Genomic DNA, 24094 nt, shown 5'->3' on the forward strand with positions numbered 1-24094 from the left:
AAAGCAGAGGTGCCATATCTGGGACTGGGCGTGAGCCAGGAATCAACTGATTCCCTGGCTCGTCCCTGCTACCCTTGCCCCCTGTGGAGACAGTACTAGGGGGAACCAACTTTAAGCCATCTGATAGAGGCAACAGGGGGGAGAAAAGCAACTAATCAAGGGACTAGTCAACTATCCGATAAGCTTTTGCTTAGTGGATAGTCAACTAATCGCTCACAACCCTATGCCGAACAAAGGGATCCCGTCTTGCGAGAGAGTCTATTTAAGCAACAAGAAGCAATTGTCTTTTTGTCTTCAGCTGGCCTTTGAAATAGCCTGGCCCACCCCAAGGGAAGACTTGACAATGGAGAACTCTGAGTTAAGAAAAACTCTGTCTTGAAGCTTTTACTGAGATAAGAGCCGCTGTGTAGGGTGAGTATTTGCATCTACAAGTTTTTTAGTGGATTAGAACTAGCCAAGCGGTTTTGGATCATTTTAATTTAGTAATTTACTTTGCTCTGTTTTCACTTGAAAACACTGAAATCCTCCCTTTTACACACAGTACAAATCCTTTTGTTTATTATCAAGTCCAATGTAAATAACTGTTAGCTGGGGGAGCAACCACTGTGCATCTCTCTCTTTCACTGATAAAGTGGGCCGACCTCGTGAGCTTTCACTGTGTAAAACTTTTACCCAGAGCAAGTCGGATTTGTCTGGATTACAGTTCTATCTTGTAGAGTAGACACAACCATGAGCAGCAAACCTTCTGTGTCAAACGCATGAAGCCGGCCCACTGCACACAGCAAAACTCCATTGGCTGTCAGTAAGTGGAAGGCTTTATCGCTGCTGGGGCCAGATGCTAAGGGGAGAGATGAACTACGGCAGCACGGTTACACTATCCTCCTTTGTCCTGCCTGTCTGTGTGAGCTGCCTGCAGCACCGCACACCAAACAGTTGTGCTCTAGTGCAAATGCATGGAGCAGCAGCAAGTCCCCGGCTCCCACTGGCTCCAGCGGGCAGAGAGGTGGGTCCAAGGAGACGTAGATTGCAAGGCAATGCTCATCTGGATACTGAGGGGCTAAGCTACAGGCTCCCTTCCTGAGACCAGAACCACCTTTACCCATTCGCAGAATATGCAGTTGCGTTGGGCGCTCAAAAATGTGGGGCACCCCTGGGCCTTAATGTCCACCCAGCCGCCTCTTCCAGTTCCTGCTCTTTGGCTCTCCTGTCTCCTATGAAGATCAAGTTAAAACTGAAAAAGCCACGCGGAAGTATTAGCAGAACCCCGGGCCTGTGATAAAGCCGTTTGGGTGGTCCGGAAGCTATTTACCAGGCATTTGCCAACCCCTGGTCTAGCCTGTCCCTTTCTGGATGGACTGTGTTGCTCGACGGGACCTGAGTTTAAAATTTGCTTTGAAACTTTTTCATCCCTGTGTTGCAGAAGATCATAAAATCGCTGCTCCCAAAAAATCATCAGCTCCTCTCCCCCACTGGGCTGCCATTGGGCATAGGGCACCAGTTTAACAGTACCGCAAAGAGCCCCATAAACCCCTAAGGACGGCCCTGTCTGGGACCCCTGGCCAGAGCAACCCAGCAGCATCTCTTCCATGCTCTCCCTCCCGTTGGTGCTGTTGGATGGCGTGTGGCCAGGCACAGCAATCGGTGCCTGTGCCCAGCGGGATCTGTGAGCCAGGGCTGAGAAGGTGGCAACCATTGGCATCGCTGAATCAGCAGGGTGCTGCCCCTGGGTCTGCGTCAGCCTCTTGCATGGTGGGTAGCTTGCTCCCCCGCTCCCCAGCTGCACAGCCGTTCCAGCTACAGGTGACGCTCTGGGGGAGTTAAGTCTTACCCTTGCTCCCCCTGGCTGCTTCTACTGGTTTGCCAGCTGGGGAAGGATTCTTTTCCCTTTACGCACCTCCTGCAGGGCCACGCCTTCAGCAAACCGGGGAAGTTGCTGCAAGAGGAGCTGGAAAGACCTCATGCTGCCGTTCTCTCCCTGTCTTCCTTCTGCAGGGGAGGCCGTTTCATGGCATAGACCTTAAACAGGGCTGCTGTGGGGGATCTGACTGCTGTCCCGTTAAGCAGGAAGTAGCAAGAGACAGAGTCGAGCAGGTGAGTGCAATTTCCATTCAGTTTCGCTGGAGTATGGAACATGGGGCGCTTTGTGGGGTGCTCTACTGGGCCCACTGCACCAACGACTAGCACTAGGGAATGGTTCTGGGCTGGGTAGGTCGGTAGAAGTGCTCTATCTGGAAGGAATCTGAGCCCTTGGTGGAGTATTTTCGCTCGGCAGAGGGGCACATTCTTGCCAAGGCGAGAAAATCGATTCCCACTGTGAACCGTAACCGTCGGGGCAGTGTTGCAAGCAGCGTCCAGATGTCAAAGGCAAAGTAGGCACGTTTCCCCAGCCTTTCCAAGCTATACACCCTGGCAAAGGAACTCCAAAAGTATTTCGCGTTTTCCTTTAAGCCATTTTAATCAGCCAGGCTGCTGGGCTCTAGCTCTGGGGAACGGGAGAGCATTCCTGAGTTTGGGGGAAGTAGAAGTTAAAAATAGGCTGGGGTTTTTCACATTGCCTCAGGCAAGATTTATAGAGTGTGCACTATACAAAAATTAAAAATAAATAACCCGTCGCCGATCGCTGGCAGATGCCACTTGTCTGAAAGGTCCCCATCTCCAGGGTGAAGGGGTGATCTGTCCGCTCAGCCGAGTGAAAGAAGGGGGCATGAGAGAGTCTTTCAGAAGTGTCACTAGGCTGGAGAAAGAAAACCACCCGTAGGGCCTAATCCAAACCCACAGAGCCTTTCCGGGGCCATTGCTTTGTGTGTCGGAGGAAGCCTAGGAAACCTCAGGAGCGGGTTCCTGCCCTTCCTGGCTGCTGTGTCTTTATCCAAGCTCAGGCACTGAGGGTGCCTATCCCTGCCTCATAACGATTCTCCTGAAGACCAAAACGCCCGGGCCACGCTGTACTGACCTGCATCTCATTCCTATAATGCCCCAGCGCCCCAGGCTGTGCCCCCCAGCCTGCCCCAGCTCACTCTGCACGTGGGCCTGTCCTCTACTCCAGTCCCCCTGTAGCCATTCACGGGACGTGACCCAGAACCAGAACGGCTGTGAAGCCGCTGCTTGCACGGGGCCATTTCTGTGCCGGCGCGAGGGCTGGGAGGCCTTGTTTTCCATAGAAAGCAGAAGAGCCTTCAGCCTCAGGCCTCACTCCATTGGGGCAGACGAGGGCCATGGGTGCATTACAGCGCTGTGATGGGGGTCCAGGGAATTGCTCTTGTCCCACAACGTGCTTACGGCGAGACCACCTCGGGCCTGGGGGATGGGGCTTCAGTCATGCCCCTGAGATGTTCGGAATCCGGCAGGACATGGCGCAGGTCCCGTGCCCATGTGCAGTGTGTTGGAATGGAGCAGCGCACCTTTAAATAGTTCTGGGGCCTTTCTGTCTTCTGTGGCAGAAGCCACGGGAACCTCCCAGGGGGTATGTCTAGACTACATCCCTCTGGTGCCAGAGGGATGTAAATTAGACATACCGAAATTGCTAATGAAGCGGGGATTTAAATATCCCGAGCTTCATTAGAATAAAAATGGCCGCTGCTTTTTGTCGACGCAGCGATTTGCCGGCAAAAAGCGGCAGTCTAGACGGGGATCGGTCGACAAGGAAAGCCTTTTCCGACCAATCCCTTATGCCTCATGCAACAAGGTTTACAGGATCGGTTGGAAAAGGCTTTCCTTGTTGACCGATCCCCATCTAGACTGCCGCTTTTTGCCGGCAAATTGTCGCATCCACAAAAAGCGGCGGCCATTTTTATTCTAATGAAGCGTGGGATATTTAAATCCCCGCTTCATTAGCAATTTTGGTATGTCTAATTTACATCCCTCTGGCGACAGAGGGATGTAGTTTAGACATACCCAGGGTAGCAGTGTTTCTATTTAGCCTTGGATGTTGGCCTGTCGCTGGTCGAGACGGTTCCTTAGAAGCCAGCTGTACCCACGTGCCTTTCTTCTTTGGTGTGAAACCACGAGACACCATGCCGCTATGCAGGGAAATGGGCTTTGTCATGCTAGGGACACAGATGGGGCATTACCTAGGAAGCTACTCATATTAGTTACACATTTAGGGTGTGTCTAGACTACAGGGTTTTGTTGACAAAAGTGGACTTTTGTTGACAAAACTATACCTGTGTCCACACTGCCTTTGAGTTATGTCGACATAACGTCGACAAAACTCAGCAGTTTTGTCGATGTATGTAAACCTCATTCTATGAGGAATAACGCCTTTTGTCAACAGAGTTCTGTTGATAGAAGGCATTATTGCATCTACACTGTCCTTTGCGTCCACACTGTTATGTTGACAAAGCGGCTTGCTTTGTCGACAGAACTGGATGTAGTCTAGACGCTCTATGTCGACAAAGCTTATGTCGACGTAAGCCTGTAGTCTAGACATACCCTAAGGGCCCAGCCTTCATGCAGGCGGGTCCCTAGTTCTCACTGTGAGATAGGACCCCCCTACCCCCACCCTGCCTCCAGGGAAGGGGTGAGCCTGCACTAACGAGCTTGGATGAATTGTTTAGAGCTGTGGTGTCCAACATGCTAGCTACGTGTGGCTATTTGGCCAGTTGAGTGTGGCTAGTTGGCTATAGAAGTAGCCAGTCCAGCTGCTACTGCTACAGAACTTATTGGCCACCCGGGTTTAGAGCCCATGGGCAAATCATTCTCTTTGACTCTTTGCTCTTTGTCATGCGTGGTGTGTGATTGGTCTCCTAAGTCACATGGTGTCCTTCCCGTTGCCTCATTGGAAACCAGCTTAGGCCGTTACATAGTCCCATTGATTTCAGTGGCTTTGCTGGTGTGGTGCTTGACGTTAAGTCTGGGACTTAGCACCTGCAGGACCCAAGTCCACCTCTGGAAGACTGAGGCCTTTCAAAGACAAGAATCGTTCTGTGTCCAGCCCTACGGAGCCAGGTGCTTCCCAACATAAATAAATAGCGAATTTCCAGTTTACTTTCCCAGGCCAATAAATATTCTTGCCAGAACTCATGAATTTGGGATTTGTGGAGAGTTTCACAAATAAATGGAGTCTCTCAGATACCAAATAATTTGGCTCGAAGAATCAAACGTGGAGCCAGTATGAATCCGTACCGATATTTGTGCATCAGCCCTTCTGCCATTCCGCCAACTCTCATGCTCAGCTTCCTTTACAGTGGCTCAGATGCATTGTTCATTTTTTTGGCTCTGACCCAAAGCCCATTGAAGTCAATGGGAATCGTTTGATCAAGGCTTTTGTGTCTTCTATAAAATATGCTTCATGTTGTCCAGAACCTGCTTGTCCAGTTCAGGGAACACTCGATGCCTTTCATCACCATGGGTATGTTCTTTCCACTTGATTAGTGCAAACCTCCAGTCATCAGACGTTTTAAAGATAATCAGGACTGTTGGTTACTGAACTTTCTGCTGCCCCAGGAGGGACAGTGAAGGATGGATGCTGTGAGTTATCTCTGTTTGGGTTAGCAGCATCTGAAAAACATGGCGCATTTTCCCATGACTCTCGGGCAATGGTAGTTTTTTGAAGTTTTAGTCCAGCCCATTCCAGAGCCGGGAAACATGGACGTGTTTGCAAAAAGGCCAGTGTTGCAGGGAAAGACTTTGAGAATTGGCCCCTTTGCAGGTTTCAGTATTAAAAAATAGTTCTCCAGGTGAAATTTGCAAAGTGGAGAGGTGCCTGCTCCAAAATTGCTCCATTTTTCAGGACAGCTGGAGGCAGGTTGGCTCAAGGAGGGCCCTGCAATTTGAACAAAGCAAGGCAAATTTCACAAACCCCTCCTGGGAAATTCAGAGTGAAATGCAAAAGTTCTGCGGCGAGCATTCTCAGGTCCATGCTCTATTGTGCGCACGGCCTACTTTGTGATTATTTGCTAGCTGCTGCAGGTTGAACCTCTCTCATCTGGCACCCGTGTGACCTGATCTGTGCCAAAGCAGAGAAGTTGCCAAACCACAGGGGGTCAATCGTGTCTAGCAGCATGACCATCACTCCCACTGCACGCTGGGCTCTTAGCACTAAATCACAGCACAGAGCACGGAGAGCCAGGACTGATGGCTGTAAACAAACTTTATAGGACCACGGGAAACTTGGCCGCACACCTGATAAGTGAACATCTGGCTCACTAACATCGTGCGGGACCTTGGATGTTGCCGGACCAGAGAGTGCCAGACTAGAAAGGTTCAACCTGTATTTTCAAAGGGTGAAATTCGCCTCAGTCGAGAGAGCCAGTAAAAAGCCTATCCACCACTTACATCCCCCAGTGGTGCATTGGTTTTTTTACTGACTCGCCACACAAGGGAGACACATAGGCTGTGTCTAGACTGGCATGATTTTGCGGAAATTCTTTTAACGGAAAAGTTTTTCCGTTAAAAGTATTTCCGCAAAAGCGGTCTAGATTGGCACGGATGCTTTTGCGCAAAATCATCCGTGGCCAGTCTAGACACGATTTTGCACAAGAAAGCCCTGATCGCCATTTTAGCCATCGGGGCTTTTTTGCACAAAACAGTTCTTCCCTGTCTACACTGGCCCTGTTGCACAAGTATTCTTGCACAATTCTTTTTTCCTGAGGGGGAGCATGAAAGTATTTGCACAAGAAGCACTGATTTTGTACATTACAAAGTCAGTGCTCTTGCGCAAATTCAAGCGGCCAGTGTAGACAGCTGGCAAGTTTTTGCGCAAAAGCAGTTGCTTTTGCACAAATTCTTGCCAGTCTAGATGCACCCATTTACACCAGAAAAGGTCACTTTGCTATCTTCCCATTACATAACATCAACACGGGATTTTGACAGTGCAGCTGTATTTCTTTCCACCTCTTCCATCACAATCAGTAGAAAGAAGGCTCTGCCATCAAAATCCGGCTGGCGCTTGTCTTGAAGAAATACAAAGCACAACAGACTCCAACTCACGAGTCAAAATTGCAAAAATGATCACAAACTAGGAAGAAATCATCATGAAGATTGGGACAGCACGCATTTTATGCAGAGAATTTCTATCCAGCAAGTGCAGCTGAGAATGAAACATCACCACCCAGCTCTTTATAAAATAAATTAGCAACAGATCTCAAAGTGCTTCACAGACAATGTCATTATCTCCATTTTACCAGATGGAGAAACTGAGGCACAGAGCAGGGAAGCGACTTGCCCCCAGTCACCCAGCAGGCCAATGGCAGAGCCAGGAATAGAACCCAGCTCTCCTGAGTTGCCGTCTCAGTGAGAACTAAACCACCTGCAAAATTGCTGTTCCGAAACCTCTCGCTGGAGTCCCCAGAAGGCAGGACATGCAGGGTTAAGGCTACAAGGTAACCTGCCCTACCTGTTTGGTGTGGCCCAGATGACAGGGAAATTCAATTTCAAAGGAAGGGACGTAGCTCTGGGGCTGGCCAGCCATCTGAAACTAACTGGACTGGCTAATAAGGCATCCTCAGCCGGCATGCAGGGAAAACCCGACATGGACTGCAAGGGGCAGGCTGTTCCAAAGTTGGTAGGGGAGCACAGAGCCCCGTTTCCTGGAGTTCATGCTACGCCAGTGAGGGGCAACCTAGGCGAGCGAGGAGGCTGCATGAGAGGCCTCCTTCATCTCAGTGGGCCACAAGTTTCTCGTCACCAAGACGGTCTCCCGGGACGGGGTAGTTTTGCTCAGTGCGCTTCCGTGCCTAGAATGTGCGGGCTGGGCCGGCTGAACCGTGGCAGCGCTGTGATGGGCAATCTGCAAAAGCAACGAGGAGTCCCGTGGCACCTTGTAGACTAACGACAGATGCATCGGACCAAGTGGGTCTTTGCCCACGAAAGCTTATGCTCCAATAAATCGGTTAGTCTAGAAGCAGGGCCGGCCCACAACATTTTGGCACCTGAGGCGGGGAGCTCAAATGACGCCCCCTCACTTGGGCCAAAACTTTGAAAGGTCTCAATTCTGCCTCCTTCCTGTTCTACTCCTCTCATGGTTCTGCTCTGCTACCTACATAGGCACCAGCAGGAGACACAATTTTCTACTCTCTGGGTCCTCGTGGCGTGCCCCTCCCCCCTCAGTCTGGCACCTGAGGCAGCTGCCTCAGTTTACCTCACAGTAAGGCCAGTCCTGTCTATAAGGTGCCACAGGACTCCCCATCTTAGACCATCACATCCCATTTTGTATGTGTGAAAGGATTGGTCCTCCCTAAGTGGAGCATTTTGCCTTTGTCCTTATTGGACTTCATCCTGTTTACCTCAGACCATTTCTCCAGTTTGTCCAGATCATTTTGAATTCTGACCCAACCCTCCAAAGCACTTGCAACCCCTCCCAGCTTGGTATCATCAGCAAACTTAATAAGCGTCCTCTCTATGTCGTCATCAAAATCGTTAATGAAGATAGTGAACAGAACCGGTCCCAAAACAGCCCCCTGTGGAACCCCCCTTTGTTATGTCCTTCCAGCATGACTGTGAACCATTGATAACTAGCAGTACTATAGGGGAAGGGTTGTAGATTACAAGGAAAGGTCCTCCTAGGTGAGACAACGGTGCTGAACCTCTTGCGGAAAAGAGAAGCTACAGAGCAATCCCCAGGAATACAGCCATAGTCAATGCTGGCTAGTAATATGGAGCAGATGCAATTTCCACTCAGTCCCAGGACAAAGCACTGGTTTAGGCCTGAAGGGGGCATTGTGTCATTTCTTCACACAGCGCACAGTCAACCTGTGGAACTCCTTGCCAGAGGATGTTGTAAAGACCAGGACTTTAACAGGGTTCAAAGAAGAACTAGATAAATTCATGGCAGTTAGGTCCATCAATACGTATGAGCCAGGATGGGTAAGGATGGTGTCCCTAGCCTAGGTTTAGCAAGGGAGGGATCACCTGGTGATGACTGGCTCTGTTCACTCCCTCTGGGGCACCGGGCATTGGCTACTCTTGGCAGACAGGATACTGGGCTGGATGGACCATTGGTCTGATCCTATGAACGTCCAGACTGGGTCAGACCAATGGTCCATCTAGCCCAGTGTCCTGTCTGCCAAGAGTCGCCAATACCAGGTGTTTGGAATGACTGAACTGCAGAGCATCAGCCCCCCCGATTAGCTATCGGGCAGCTACCAGAGGAAGGAGAAGACACTTTGCTCCTTGTGCCCATTCCCATAAGAGCGATCCTTGCCAGACAATTACGTTAGTGTTCAGCCGGACAGCAACCCACGCTGCGATTCATCTGCAACTGTAACTTGGCTAATGATGTGTTTTGTCTCCCAACCCAGATTAACAGCAGGGCACAAATGTTGTTTTGCTCACTGGAAAGGAAGTGCCCTAAGCAAACATCTAATCACACAGGCACTCGGCTGTAATAACCCTCTTGTTTTCTCCAAGCAAAGCCAACTGGAGCATTAAGAGCATACGTCTGCAGGGTTACGCATTCTAGACTTCAGCCAGTGCTACCTGGGGTAGCTTGGAGCAAGGAGGCAGGAATGGGATAAGTCGGTGCTCAGTACAATATAGAACCGTAGACCATTAGAACTGGAAGGGCCCTCAAGAGGTCATGAAGTCCAGTCCCCTGCCCTCATGGCAGGACCAAGCACCGTCTAGAGCATCCCTGATCGATGTCAATCCAACCTGTTCTTAAATATCCCCAGTGCTGGAGATTCCACAACCCCCCTAGGCAATTTATTCTAGTTTAATCACCCTGACAGTAAGAAGCTTTTCCTTATGCCCAACCTAAACCTCCCTTGCTGCGATTTAAGCCTATTGCTTCTTCTTCTAGCCTCAGAGGGGTCAAGAAGAACAATTTTTCTCCTTGTAACACCCTTTTAGGTCCTTGAAAGCTGCTCTCCTGTCCCCTCTCAGTCTTCTCTTTTCCAAACTAAACCAACCCAGTTCCTTCACCTAGGAAGTTCCATTGGCCATCCAGCTATGGCACTTTTGCTCTGAGTCACCGCGGATGTTTGGGCCAGTTAAGGATCCGACCAGTTAAAGATCCCATCATGCTCACAACTACTAGGAGATACTTGCACCAGGACAGTCAAAAAAGGGGATTTTTCTGTCCAAAAAAACCCCACCCCCCAAGAAAATGAAAATCTTTCGTTTCGCGCCGCGCTTTTTGGTGACGAAATGAATGGAAAGGAAACTATTCTGTGCCATTTCCGATCAAAACAGTTCATTTTGCTTTAGATTTTGAACTGGCCATTTTCTGTTCCTTTCATCAAACCTTCTGAAGAAAAGCGGTGAGACTAGGAGCTGGGCTCGAGGAAGCCGCGTGGGTGGGGGATGGGTTTCGCCTCTTCCTGCCGTGGTGAGTGGGGAAGGGACCTGTGACACAGTGGGGGGTACCTTGCTGGTGGCTATGCTGGGCAGTGGGTTATGAGTGACCTCCACTGGCTGTGGCACGGCCCAGCAGGGCAAGGGATGAGTCATTATGCAAGGGGGCTTCGAAACTCGTCAGACAGGTATCTCCCAGGGAGCAGAACAATGGGAAGAAGGGGAGTTGAGCCCTGGCTGGGGGCAGGGCTGGAAGTGAGGGAGTTAGTTTCTGTCTGGGAGCATGGAGGAGACAGCCTAGGGAAAGGGGCTGGAATTTAGGGGTCCAGTCTCCCCCATCTCAAGGGGAGCTGAGGCATCCTAGGCCTGCCCTGGAACCAGATTACATCTGTGCTGTGCTGTATCCCGGAGAAGCAATAAACTCCCTCTATTCTACTGGCTGGTGGAGTCTGTCCGTGCCATTACAGGGGTGCAGGAGATGGGAAAACCTCACCGCGCTGTCACAGGGCCCAACACCAGCTTCAGCCTCTCCCCCACCCCCAGTAAAATCACATTGCCCAGGGAAGGGGGCTTTGTGGAAGGGACACCATGGGGATGGAAGGGGGAAGAGCAGGGGCAGGAAGAGGCAGGGCTTGGGAGAAGGGGTGGAGGCTGAGCAGGTGTGGGAAGAGGTGAGGTGGGGCCTGCAACAGAAGGGGGTGTTCTGGGCCCTGCCCCCTCAAAGACACCTTCCACTGTTAACTGATAAGAGTAAAAGGCCTAGTAGATAAATTAGCTGTGTCATACCCAACCTTCAAAATATTTTGGGTTTCTGGCCATCAGTTTCCTGTGATGCCTGCTTTGTTCTCTCACTGGGATAAGAAGAAGGCTGACCCTGCACAACTTATATGGTGGGGAGGGGGAATATGCCTCAAGCCGCCCCCCTTCCCCAAGCCTACCTTTGGCTCTTTGCATTTCTTTTGCTGAAATCCACAACAGCGTTCAGTGCATTCAAACCTAGGAGTACGTCTAAACTACATGGCTCCATCGACGGAGCCATGTAGATTTGTTTGTCTGGCAAAGGGAAATGAAGCCGCGATTTAAATAATCGCAGCTTCATTTAAATTTACATGGCTGCTGTGCTGAGCCGACAAACAGCTGATCAGCTGTTTGTCAGCTCAGCACGCTAGTCTAGACGCTCCCCTGCCGACATGAAAGCCCTTTATCGACCTCCCCGGTAAACCTCATTCTACGAGGCATAACGGGGAGGTCGATAAAGGGCTTTCATGTCAGCTCAGCGCAGCAACCATGTCAATTTAAATGAAGCCGCAATTATTTAAATCGCAGCTTCATTTCCCTTTGCCTGCAACCCTCATCTACATGGCTCCATCGATGGAGCCATGTAGTTTAGACACAACCTAGGAGTTCTGCCCTGCGTCTGCGTCTCAGGGCCTGATCCTCCCCCTGCTTTTCCCAGCCGACTGCAGCAAAGATGTACACCGGTGTTAACGAACGCGGACTCAGGCGTCTAATTGTCCAGGGTTTTGGGTTGCGGGGAGGTGCCTTGCCCAGTCAGCCTCTTTGACTAACAACCCTTGGTCCATGCGAGGAGCAAAACAGATGAGTCACTTCCCAAATCAGTGGTGACTCAGTGGGCTACACGAGAACTTTCAGCACCCCACCAATGAATGCCACCAGATGACCTAGATTGAGCCTGGATTCAGCGGGACAGCTCCCCTTTGCTCTCACGTGGCTCTTGTTACTCTCGTCGCTAGGCTGTCTTCAGTGGCTGAGATGTGCAAAACGGCCTAAGGAATTAGATGCCCCAATCCTGTTGACTTCCAATAAGAATTGGAGGCCTAAATCCCTTTGGAAACCCCAGCCTTAGTCACTAGGGACCTGGCTCTGAATGGGACGAAGGAAAGGAGAAGGAAGAGATATGCGGGGTGCCAGATCTGTGCTCTGTTTTCCTCCGGCCTAGTAAAACCTGTGAGCCAATAGGAGTGGGTACAAGGCCCTTCCTCTGTGTTTGAGCCAGGGGGGAGAGCCCTGCAAATCGGCGGACATCTGCTTTATTCCCGTGGGGAGCCACGCCTGCGGATGTGGGTGCAGGGATCCGTGCTTCATTTTTGTGGGTACGGATGCAGACACAGATTTTGTATCTAGAACCCTACAAATGTGCGGAAATCCACTCTAGAGCCACAGGCATCTGCATTCCCGGGGGAGAATGGGGATCTCCACGGATCGTTTTTGCGGAGGCGGATGCCGATTGGGTGTCCGCACAGGGTTCTACCAACGGCCCTCGGCAATGCCGCATCCTTATTCCAGCTCCCTGGATGGAGCATGTGGACAGATTCCCAGCGTCCCCAAAGAGCCCTGCTGGAAGCAGTTCTGGGGTGGGGCAGGCACACAAGGGCCATTCTGGGTGAGCTCCTGGCCCCTGGTTCTCGGTCACTAGAGCTCTGGGACAAACTACACTCACAGCAGGTGCAATTCACCCCTGCTCAGAAACAGGGCCGCCCTTAGGATGTATGGGGCCCGACACAGCACTATTAAACTGGTGACCCTCTGCCCCATGGCAAATGGGGGGGAAGGGGATTTCTTTTAGGGATGTAATTTTATAATCCTTAGTGACACACATGAAATACTTTTAAAGCAAATTTTAAGCTGGGGTCCTGGCGACGAACACAGTAAACTCAGGAAGTGGCAGGACAGACCTGGGGCTGGTAAATGCCTGTGAAATGGCTTCGTTACCACCCGCACGGTTCTTTCACAGGTTCTGCTCATAGCTGTGGCCGGCTTTGCTTCCTCCAGAGGGGATCTAGTTAACTGAACAGTGGCAAAGCCACAGCCCACGGATAGGAAGAGGTGGTGGGTGGACGTTCAGAGCCAGCGGTGCCCCAGATTTTCAGGTGCCCCACGCAGCTGCGTATTCTGCATACGAGTAGGGATGGCTCTGCTCAGAGGCTATCACAATGACTCGGCCTGCTAAATCCCGCTCCCGGCCCGTGTTCTGCCCCAAGGACTTTGGGATATGTCTACATTGCACAAAAAAAGAATCCCGCCAATCCCATGACAGCAGGTCTCAGAGTCTGGGTCAGTTGTTGTGGGGAACAGGGGCTGGAGCCTGAGCTACGAAACTTGGGGGAGGGAGGAGTCCATCTGCAGAGTGACGAATTTCCCCCAGCCACAGCTCAGCTCTCCATAGTCTTTGCCCTCTTGCTGGGCACTTTCTCGCTCGAAAGGATTGAAGTTACAGATCCTTTCTTAAAAAGCATCCCCCCCCTCCCCCACCAGTGTGTTTGCTCCAAGGACAGGGCACCCTGGCATGAGGCGAAAGGTGGCGAAAGGTGAGTTCTTTCAAAACAAAGAAAATTACTGAGCAAAACTGGAGTTGGCCATCTCAGGCTTCCTGTTGCGTTCCCTTCACCTGCTATTTCTCTTGCCTTTCTCTGACTCAGGTGAGTCTGGCTCTCCCCCGACGCCATGGACTGGAAGACGTTACAGGGCCTGCTGAGCGGGGTGAACAAGTACTCCACGGCCTTTGGGCGCATCTGGCTCTCCGTGGTCTTCGTCTTCCGGGTGCTGGTCTACGTGGTGGCAGCGGAGCGCGTGTGGGGGGATGAGCAGAAGGACTTTGACTGCAACACCAAGCAGCCCGGCTGCACCAACGTTTGCTATGACCACTACTTCCCCGTCTCTCACATCCGCCTCTGGGCCCTGCAGCTCATCTTCGTCACCTGCCCTTCCCTGCTGGTGATCATGCACGTGGCCTACCGGGACGAACGGGAGCGGAAGAACCGGGAGAAGAACGGCGAGAATTGCCCCAAGCTCTATAGCAACACGGGCAAGAAACACGGCGGGCTGTGGTGGACCTACCTGCTGAGCCTCTTCTTCAAGCTGACCATCGAGATCACCTTCCTCTATCTCCTCCACAAGATGTGGGACAGCTTTGACCTGCCACGCCTGGTCAAGTGTGCCAACCTGGACCCCTGCCCCAACATCGTGGACTGCTACATTGCCCGGCCCACCGAGAAAAAGGTTTTCACCTACTTCATGGTGGGGGCCTCCGCCATCTGCATCGTCCTCACCGTCTGCGAGATCTTCTACCTCCTCTTCAAGCAGGCCGCCCGGAGCCTGCAAAAGTGGAAGAAAAACGCCACCAAGCACGCAATCAGCTACAGCAAGGCTTCCACCTGCCGGTGCCACATCAAGCTGGAGCAGCAAGAGGCCAAAGCCAAGAACAAGACATTGGAGGCTCTCCGGGCCTCTGCCCCCAACTTGACTTTGATCTGAAAGGGCATAGCGGGGGCGGGAAGAGCCCTCACATTGGCCAGAGACAGTTGGCTTCCAAGATGGCTGCCTGCTATGCCACAAGTATTACCGGAGTATTTCAATGGGAACTCGATGGCTCTGGAAAATCCAGGGCGAGGAGGCCCATCTCCAACAGAGGAGGGGGCTCTTCCTGTTCTGTGTGGCCGACATGTGGGGATGTTTATGAGACTATGGGCTGTGGCCGCCATTTTGTTGGGGCCAGGCAGAAAGGACGAGGCCCTGGCTGTGAGTTTACATGCAGGGCACAGGTTGGGTGGTTTGCCCGGCCGAGGAGGGTGCGCTTTTCATTATTTGCAGGCCATCAAGCCGCTCTGTGTGATCCTGTAGGTTGGCGCTTCCCTCGTACATGCTCGGACAGGCCCTAGGGAAGGGAGGCGAGGGCTGGCTTTTAAGCCTGAGGAGAAATGACTAATGTAAAGTTGCCAAGGACAATATTTGCCTGCTGTTCTCTTCCCCCCACTGATACTGGCACACCCCAAAGCCCAGCTCCCTTCCTGGACTCCAATACATTGAGTAGGGGGGGCTTGGGCCCAGTACCTCTGCGGAGGGTTAATTCACCAGGTCGTTGAAGGAAGGGGCTTCACTCGGAGACTGAAACAGGGATCAGATCCCTGCCTCGCCCCTGAACCGTGACCTTACCATAGAAGGAAGTCCACGGAGTCTAGCAGTTCTGTGGGAACAAAGCCATAGGCTCCGAGTGGGCCTGTGGGTGTGACTCTTGGGAGAGTCCGTGTATTGCGGTAGGGGAGTCAAATCCCATTTCGTTAGGTAACGAGTTAAATGTTAACGGATTAAATGGGGGCAGGGAGGCTGGCGCAGCCCATCCCCTGGCCCCTCACCACCACAGCAGGAAGGGACTGCTCCAGCCCAGTTGTTTGCCAGCAAGACTGGAGCAGCCCTCTGCCCGCAGTGGTCTGCACGTGGGGGAGGGGGCGGGCTGCTGCCCAGATACCAGTTAACCAGTGCCCAGTTAGCATTCCCATTGAGAGTGATGCTCACTGGGGGGTGTCTAAACTACGTGGCTCCATTGACGGAGCCATGTAGCTTAGGCTGATCGGCAAAGGGAAATGAAGCCGCGATTTAAATAATCGCGGCTTCATTTAAATTTAAATGGCTGCTGCGCTGAGCCGACAAACAGCTGATCAGCTGTTTGTGGGCTCAGCATGCTAGTCTGGACGCTCCCGCACCGACATGAAAGCCCTTTATCGACCTCCCCATTATGCCTCGTAGGATGAGGTTTACCGGGGAGGTCGATAAAGGGTTTTCGTGTCGGTGCAGGAGTGTCCATACTAGCGCGCTGAGCCGACAAACAGCTGATCAGCTGTTTGTCGGCTCAGCGCGGCAGCCATTTAAATTTAAATGAAGCCGCGATTATTTAAATCGCAGCTTCATTTCCCTTTGCCGAACAAACAAATCTACATGGCTCCGTCGACGGAGCCATGTAGTTTAGATATGCCCTGGATAACCACTTACCCGTTAACATCTCTAGTTTGCATCTTCCTCAGAAACGTCAACCTCTCTCCAAAAGGTCTCAGACCAGGCAGCAAAGAAGCCCCCTTATTGTACATTGGGGGCCTAGTGAGTGCATGAAACTTTCCTGGGAGAGTTTAGTCAGTAAAACATCGGAGAGCAAAAGGCCCTGAGTTAAGGCACTCACTAGAGAGAGCAGCAGACACAGTAGCTATAACAGTGTCTCCACGGCAGCTTCTCCTCTCGGAACTGGATGGCGAGTGTAACCGTGGCAGCGTTTCAAGGAGCAGCCAGAGAGCCCGGTGAATTTGTAGGTTTGGGACCCGTTCTGGGCCAGACCTTCTGATGACATAAATGGAGCTAGGTCGGTTCCTATCAGCTGAGGCTCTGGCCTTGTACCTTTGGCTTAAGTTGTTTTCTGTTCTAACGTTCATGCTTTGTCCTAAATCGGTAAACCTGTGTTCTCAAGTCGCTGCTGGCTCAGACCTACTGAGTCCTCTCGTTCCTGGTTGAAAATGGCGTCAGGGAGTAAAATTCAAATTGAAATGTGAAAAATTCATCCGTGGGGTAACACCAGGAAAATTCAATGGAGGTGTCAATCAAACTACACCAGAGAGATCTCTATCCAAGTGAATTTATTGTAGACCATGACTGAAAATACAGACCATGCTGCCACGTAACTGAGGTTGCATAGCTGACTAGGACAGGACATAAGAGGTGAGGATCTGAGTGTGCGTATATTTGCAGGAGGTTCTTTGTTCTTTGGATTTATTTTAAATAATTTTGTCAAGATGTCTCTGACTAACCGAGTGTTTTGAGCAGGTGCACCTCCAGGGTGGTGAAAATATCCAGACCTTGACCGAGCAAACTCTAGAAGTGGTCCCCAATCTTTCGTGGCTGCCGGGCGCCCGGGGGTGGGGCCACTCACGTACTACGCTTCCGGGGATGGGGCCTCTCACGCGCCGTGCGCCTGGGGGCAGGGCTGCCCATGCGCCCAGGGCTGGCACCGCACATGTGCCGCACGCCGGAAGTAGGGACCACTCACGCACCCTGCACCCGGGGCCGGCACCACGCATGTACCGTGCGCCCGGGGTATCGGCTGCCATGCGCCACGTGCCCAGGGCCAGCACCATGCATGTGCCGCGCGCCGGGGGCGGGGCCAGCCCAGACGTTTCGGCAGGCGCACATAAATGCCCCGTCTGGTACCATGGCGCCTGCGGGCACCACATTGGGGACCACTGCTCTAGAATTATGCACTTGTTTGCGTTTGTTAACAAGTGGTAGTCTTGGGTGGAAAAGGTTCTCCCTTCCCACAAGAAATTTTGAGATTTAAAAAAAAAAAGTTCCCATCCCAAATCAGGACAAAGTGTCCAAATCATGCAAATGTTCATGAACCGAGGCTCCAGAAAGAATTTCAGATCTGGTTGAATGAGAGGTTTCCTAATGATCTTTTCCAGACTTTCTGTTTTGATATTGACCTTTTTTTGTGTAGATATATATTTTTACCTGACATTATTTTTACATAATTTCACTTAAGTTTTGAAAGAAAAAATCATTTTGACCTCCCAAAAAAATAACTTTATTTAGGGAATGTAACAGGTGTCTTAGATTCTGCTGGCACAAATGCAGGCCAGCAAACATTGGTTTCTGTTGGGAACTTCAGTTCTATCGCTTGCCAGGCTGATATTTACTGATTGGTCAATATCAGTAAATATGGACCAATGTATGGACCAATGTTGTCCTGGAAGGATCTGCATGGAAGGCAGTCGGTGTGTTTGCTCGTACTATTGTGCCCTTGTGGCCACACGTCTCCTTTAGAAATCCAGGAAGACATTTCTCTGCAGTGAGAAGACTAAGGTCTTGTCTATACTTATCCAGAGATTGTCGCTCCAGAAATCGATTTTTCAAGGGTTTGATTTAGCTGGTCTAATAAGGACCAGCTAAACCAACTGCTGATGGCGCCCTCATTGACCCCAATACTCCTCAGGGTCAGGAGGAATAAGGGAAGTTGACGAGAAACTTTCTCCCATCAACCTCCCACAGTGGGGCTGCTGCAGAAATTCGATTTGGTCAACTCTAGCTATGCATGACATTTCTCCCCCAGCATAGACCTGGCCTGAAAGAGCTCCCGAGATGCTGTCTGCTTCGAAGTGCTCAGATTTATTTCTCTTTTGCTGAGCAGCCTGACACACACCAACCACTCCAACTGCCTGGTCCCTTTATACACCCGGAGCCAAAGAAATGGCCTGCAGGTAAATGAGAAGCAGGCCTCCCGTGTTAGCGTTTACAACCAGCGATGCCTCTCACCCATGCTAATGCTGCCCTGCATATCACCCAAACCCCTGTTGCCCGGGATTTTATACCCACGGGAATGACTGCATGAGCATGCAGCCTTTTGGGTCAGCTGATTACCCCTGTGCAAGCCGGGCTGCTCCTCTGATCTGCACTTTGCACCCCCCGTGCAGCAGCCCGCAGGAGGATAACGACTAATCGAGCCCCTGATATTAATGACTGCCCCATTGGCCCACCTGAAAATGAACTCCATGTAGCCCGTCGCGGGGTGTTTCTAGACTACCGAGCCTGTCCAGCAATGGCCGCATTGCCCTCGAGAGGAGATACAGCTTACTCCAACGGGAAGAGCTTTTTCTGCCCGGAGAAGATCCCCACCTCCCTGAACAGTAGCTCTGCCAACAGACGCCCACAGCTGCGTCGGCACTGGGAGGGTGGTCAGCATCAGCATGGCTCGTGTCTAGCCTCTGGCCAACATGCCAATCACTCTAGCTGTGTTTCTCAGGGCTCCGAACACACGGCCTAACCCCTGGTGTGGACGTGGCTGAGTCGATGGAAGGATGCTTACCTCCGCCAGTGCTCAGGCTGTGTCTGCGCTGCAAGGGCTTTTAGTGCCACGGCCCTGTCGTTCGAAGTCAGGCAGTTCAAACCCCGTGTGTCTGCACCCCGTTCCATGAGCAGGGTTTGCATGAAGGACAGGAGAGTGCTCCTGCCAACAACGAGCCGTTTACGCTGCTGCTTGCCATGGCAAAATGTTTTTCGTCGAGTAGCGGGGGGGGGTAAGCCCCCGTGAATAACAAACGTGGTGTCACTCAGCTGGCCGTGTGGACAAAGCCTCCAAGGATGGATTAACGACGCGTCCGGGAAAAACGCCTCTCTTGCTATAGCGCCAGAGCTGAGTGGCAGTTCGATGGCTACACCCTATGGATGTGAGCAAGGATGGTAGGTAGTGTAGGCAAGGGAAGGCATTGCTTTCCCAAAACTGTCTACACTCCCCAGCTGCCCTGGAGGGCTTGGGGCCGTGTCATATGGCAGTCCAGAGGTCGGGGCAGGCTGGCGCTGTGCTGCACGGCAGCCCAGCTACTTGGCAGCCAGCAAAGGTTGGAGCCGTGCCGTGTAACAGCCCTGGCCCTCAGCTGGGGTTGGCTGGCGGGGGAGGTTGTAGACAGGGCCTGGCATAGCCCGTTTCCACCAGCGGAGGAGCCGTCCCATCGGATTTGATGTGTCAAACCAAGCCAAGTTCTTTCGTTTTCTTTTGGTGAATGTCCCCCCCCCCCCCCACTGCTATTGGCTGGGGCACCCTGAAAAACGCTTCACAGCAGCGAGATTGGTATTTTTCATTGTACAGCTGGACTGCTTCATACCTTGGGCTGGGGGATGCGTGTTCTATCCTTGGGGGGCCAAATGATCATTTTATTTGCCTAATTAACCAGTGATTGAATGGCCAAATAAACGTTACATTTGTTTATACGTACATGCCTGTTTTCTCTGAGGGATGCTTACACTGCAGCACTGGCCCCCACTGAGACTGCGTGCTGATTTCAACAGGGGACCACTGTCTCTTATTTCAGGTACGTTGCTCCCCTGTTTAGGACTTAGGGTGCGAGGTGCTGTACATTCACACCATTCAAAAAGTCCCTGCCCCAAAGACCTTGCAGTCTATATAGACAAAGGGAGAAATAGGAAACTGAGGCACAGAGAGGGAAAGTGACTTGCCCAAGATTGCCCAATAGGGCAGTGGCAGAGTCAAGAATAGAACCAAGGTCTGCTGAGGTCCCAGCCACTGGACCATCCTGTTCCTGCTTCAGATTGCCCATGGATGTTGGCCTGGGTTTAAGTTTACTAAACATTGGGTGACCATAACTTCTCAAAGGGAAAATGGGACCCCCAGCCCAGCGGACCCAAGCCTTCCCTGCCTCCCGTCTGTGGCTGGGCTGAAGTTCCCCTCCCCACCAGACCCTAAGCACCCCCCAATCTCCAATCATCTACCTGCGACCCCCTGCAAGCCCCTTCCCCCTGCACATGGGGTTGGTCTGCCATGCCCCCACCACCACCCGAGGCCACACGGCACCCGCCTGCACATTGGGCTGCCGAGATCCCTCCCTCCTGCCAGCAGGGCAAGTTGGCTAACCCAAGACGCTGCCCCTAGCCACTCACCTCCTCCCCCATCCCGCATGTTCCACCGTGCCCTGCTAGGGATCTCACCCCGATTGTTTGGGCACAGCTGGGCAGGGGGCCAGTTTGCTGTTGCCAACTGATGACCTGCTGGCAAAAGTGGCATAAATGCCCAGTTTTGTCAATCATAAAGAAGTCAGGTGGCCCAGGCAGGGCCGAAACAAGGGACTGTCCCAGCCAAAATGGGACATCTGGTCACCCCAGCTAAACACACAGCGCCCCAGGAACGAAACAGAGACCAAAGGGAGGAGCAGCACAATACCCCATTATTCCCTTGCCGCTTGAAGGGAGTCAGGGCGACTGAGGTCATGGGGTGGTTAGAGGCACCGTGATGGAGCATGGCTACCAAAGCCGGAGAAGGGAGAGGGGCGCCTCCGGTTTGGCGAAAGGAAAACTCTTGCCGCTGGTTAGTCCCGAGATGGGTGGCTGAGATAAGGCAGGTAGAAAACAGAGCGACTGGGAGAGACGGGGATGGGCAGAGGAGGATGGATGGATGGATGGATGGATGGATGGACGGGTGGATGAGCCCATGCCACAGACTTCACCTGTTCGGCTTTAAGGGACTGGCTCAACCCAACCAAGAGGTTGAGGGATTTGGGCTTGTTTAGACTACGGGAGGAAGAGGTGGATTTGAGAACAGCCTTCTGCTTCCTGAAGGAAGGTTCCAAAGAGGATGGAGAGAGGCTGTTCTCAGTGGTGACACATGGCAGAATGAGGAACATTGGTCTCAAGTTACATTGGGGGAGGGCTAGGTTGGAGATTAGAAAAAACTATTTCCCTAGGCGGGTGGGGAAGCGCTGGGACCGGTTCCCTAGGGAGGGGGTGGAATTTCCATCCCTGGAGGTTTTTAAGTGCCGGCTGGACAGAGCCCTGGCTGGGATGGTGGAGTTGGGGTTGGTCCTGCTTTGGGTAAGGGCTGGACTCGATGACTCCTGAGGTCTCTTCCAGCCCTGGGATTCTCTGCTTCTAAGCAGAGTTGGGCCCGACCCATGAAACGGTGCTGAGGGCTTGGCCTTGCCCCGGCCCACCGAGGCGCCGCGCTGGCAGTGCATCCATGTGGGCCTGTCGCCGGGACGTGCCCTGCCCACGACGCAGCCTGCCCCACATCACTGAACGTTAAGTCACTAGTGCCAGGCTCTACTGCCCTGGAAATCAAGACGGGTTCGGCATCAATTACTCACGGATCATTGCAGCCCCCAGGGGTGGTTTCCATTGAGTCTGTTGCTACACAGCCCCGGCTCTGCGTAAAGGGCCTGTCCACTCTTGCGCCCGCTGGGGCTTCGTGCTCCACTCAGCTGGCTGGGCCCCATCTCCCAAGAGGGTTCCCTGGCAACTCTTCCGTGGCCCCACCCCTGCCCGGCTGCCAGGAGCCAATGCTGCGCCGAGGTCGGGGGTTCGGGAGCGGGAGACACGTCCGGCTGCTCAGCAGAGCCGGGGTTCCCACGTGGACCAGCAGTTCAGAAATCCCTCCCCCCCCCCCCCAGCCGCACCGATCCCTTCTCTCGGGATGATCCAAAGCCCCCGAGGTCCATGGGAAAACGCTCATGGGCTTTGGCTCCAGTTCAAGCCAAGGAGGGAAAGAAATCCCGGATTCCTTGGATTGCAGCCACAGGAAAATTCCCTGCTTTAAGCCGCACCCTGGTCCGTCATTCCTTCCCCCCTCGCTTTTGGGAGACTCTGACACCACTAGCAAACCGAGAAATGACCTTACCGGTGCTGTCATGGCTCAGTCATTCTGGCGGGTGGACAAGAGAGGCCCCCCCCAGAGACCTCCAGCCCGGAGGGAAAGGTAGGCAGCAGCCTCATCCCCGATGCAGGTCAGAATCCTCATCCTGTTATCCCTATTGCATAGATGGGGAAACTGAGGCACGAAGTGACCCAGGATCCTCTTTGCTTTGGTTCCTTTGCCCCTCATTTGACCTGGGAGGATTTTCACTGCTGAGGAATGCTAAGGCTTCCGGGCATGTCTACAAAGACAAGGCTTTGCCTAATCCCAGTCACACACCAATGAGCCCTCCCCCCCCCCCAGAAAAGGCCAGGCCTGCTCCGAGAAGATTGCCAGGCACCAGGCCAAAGGGCAGAGTGAAGGGGATGCCAACTGCTGGAGACACAGCAACTCGCGGACGGCTCAGACGTTCAGGGCAGAAAACAGACCAGCGACGAGCTGCCAGCCCGGCTGGAGGGGAAGCGTTTTATAGTCCCACACTGGAGCAGCTAAGGACTCCCACACCTGACCCTGAGTTGACACCAGTGCAAATCGGGAGCAACTGCTTTGACTTCCATGGGCCCGATCCTCGGCATGGATGTAAATCAGCCGACCCCATTTGCTTCAGGGACAGCAGTAACCACTTCCAGCTGGGTGGAACTGCATTAACACCCCAGCGGGCGTGGGTCCCAGGTAAATAAGGGGCAGAGACTCAGGCCCAGCAGCTACTAACTGGAGCCCTTTGAATAAGGAGGGACCCGGAGTGAGGAAATGAAGGTATCTCAGCTAAAGGGACCACACCGGCCCTGCCTTTGTGTTTTTACAGGGCCTGGCACATCGTGGGGCAACCAGAAACACTCTGACTTGTTACTGAGTCCCGTTATTAGCGACCATGCTCAGAGTCCTCCCCCACCCTTCACGCTGCCCCTCCCCACTGGAGGATACGCCCCTTCCCCGGGGGTGAATGCCGCTTGCGGCCATTTGATATTAACCTGTCGCCTTGAGTTGACAGGATGTGCCGGAGGGTTGTCATTGAGTGCATGACCCCAACTCCTGCCCCATCCTGGCCCAGCCCAGGTAAAGGGAGGGGTCTGAGCAGTGGCTGAGGATAAACGGATGAGGGAGGGCGATCCAGCTGTTGGTGTCTATTGTATGACATCTGGAAGAGCCCCCTGCCAAAGAGACTGAGCAGAGAGCAATACAATCATCTGTGACCCAAGAACAGTTCCCTGGCATGCAAGCAACCCCCCTCCCCCCGCCCCCCATACATTAAACACATCGTCTGGGGCGGTCACAAGCACTCAGCACCCGCCGAACGCAGGTGCCTTGGATCCCAATGGGACCGAAACAGGCAGAGACGATTAACTCCGTGCTTCGTCGCTTGGCTTGATCGAGGCCACGTTCCGATCCCCAGGCCCACGTGGCGTTCCGTCCCGCGGCGGGAAGGTGACATCAAGCCATTCCTCGCTCAGCACAGCTTCGGAATCAACCCCCCCCCCCCCCCCCCCCACTGCCCGACTCGTGGGAAGCTCCTCTCGGAGGGCTCCTGGCCGTGTTCGGAATATCCATCATCGTGCCTTTCAAAGAACCCATCAGTCCTTAGATGTGCCCCCGGGGTATTTCAGCAGCAATCTCCGGTGACTCCAGTGCGGGAGTTAGGCTTAGAAATCTGACGGCCCGCTGTGGCCCCGGAGTGTTTAATTAAGCTCATCCTGTTAGATCAGCGTGTGCCTTTAACTGAGTGAAAGGTTTCTTTATGAGAGGGAGGGGGGCTGTATGTCTAATAGTTCCTCTAACCAGAAGATCAGAAGTTTCAGTGGTTTGGGGGACGACTCTGTCATTCTAGCACCACCCAGGGGCCAAGCTGATGAAAGAGCCCTGCTGGCATGACCTCGCCGCCTCCTTCCT

At 52.8% G+C, this 24094-nt stretch overlaps 1 protein-coding gene across 1 annotated transcript; it reads left to right on the forward strand.

Annotated features, from left to right (window-relative positions):
- The first annotated feature begins 1905 nt into the window (after positions 1-1905).
- GJB3 (gap junction protein beta 3) lies at positions 1906-15176 on the forward strand. The gene is made up of 2 exons (XM_006125966.4): positions 1906-2091; positions 13674-15176. Exon 2 carries the CDS (start codon positions 13699-13701, stop codon positions 14506-14508), a length of 810 nt encoding a protein of 269 aa, XP_006126028.2. The 5' UTR covers positions 1906-2091; positions 13674-13698; the 3' UTR covers positions 14509-15176.
- Positions 15177-24094: the final 8918 nt, after the last annotated feature.

The sequence above is a fragment of the Pelodiscus sinensis genome, chromosome 25, assembly GCF_049634645.1.
Source record: "Pelodiscus sinensis isolate JC-2024 chromosome 25, ASM4963464v1, whole genome shotgun sequence".
Lineage (NCBI taxonomy): Eukaryota > Metazoa > Chordata > Testudines > Trionychidae > Pelodiscus > Pelodiscus sinensis.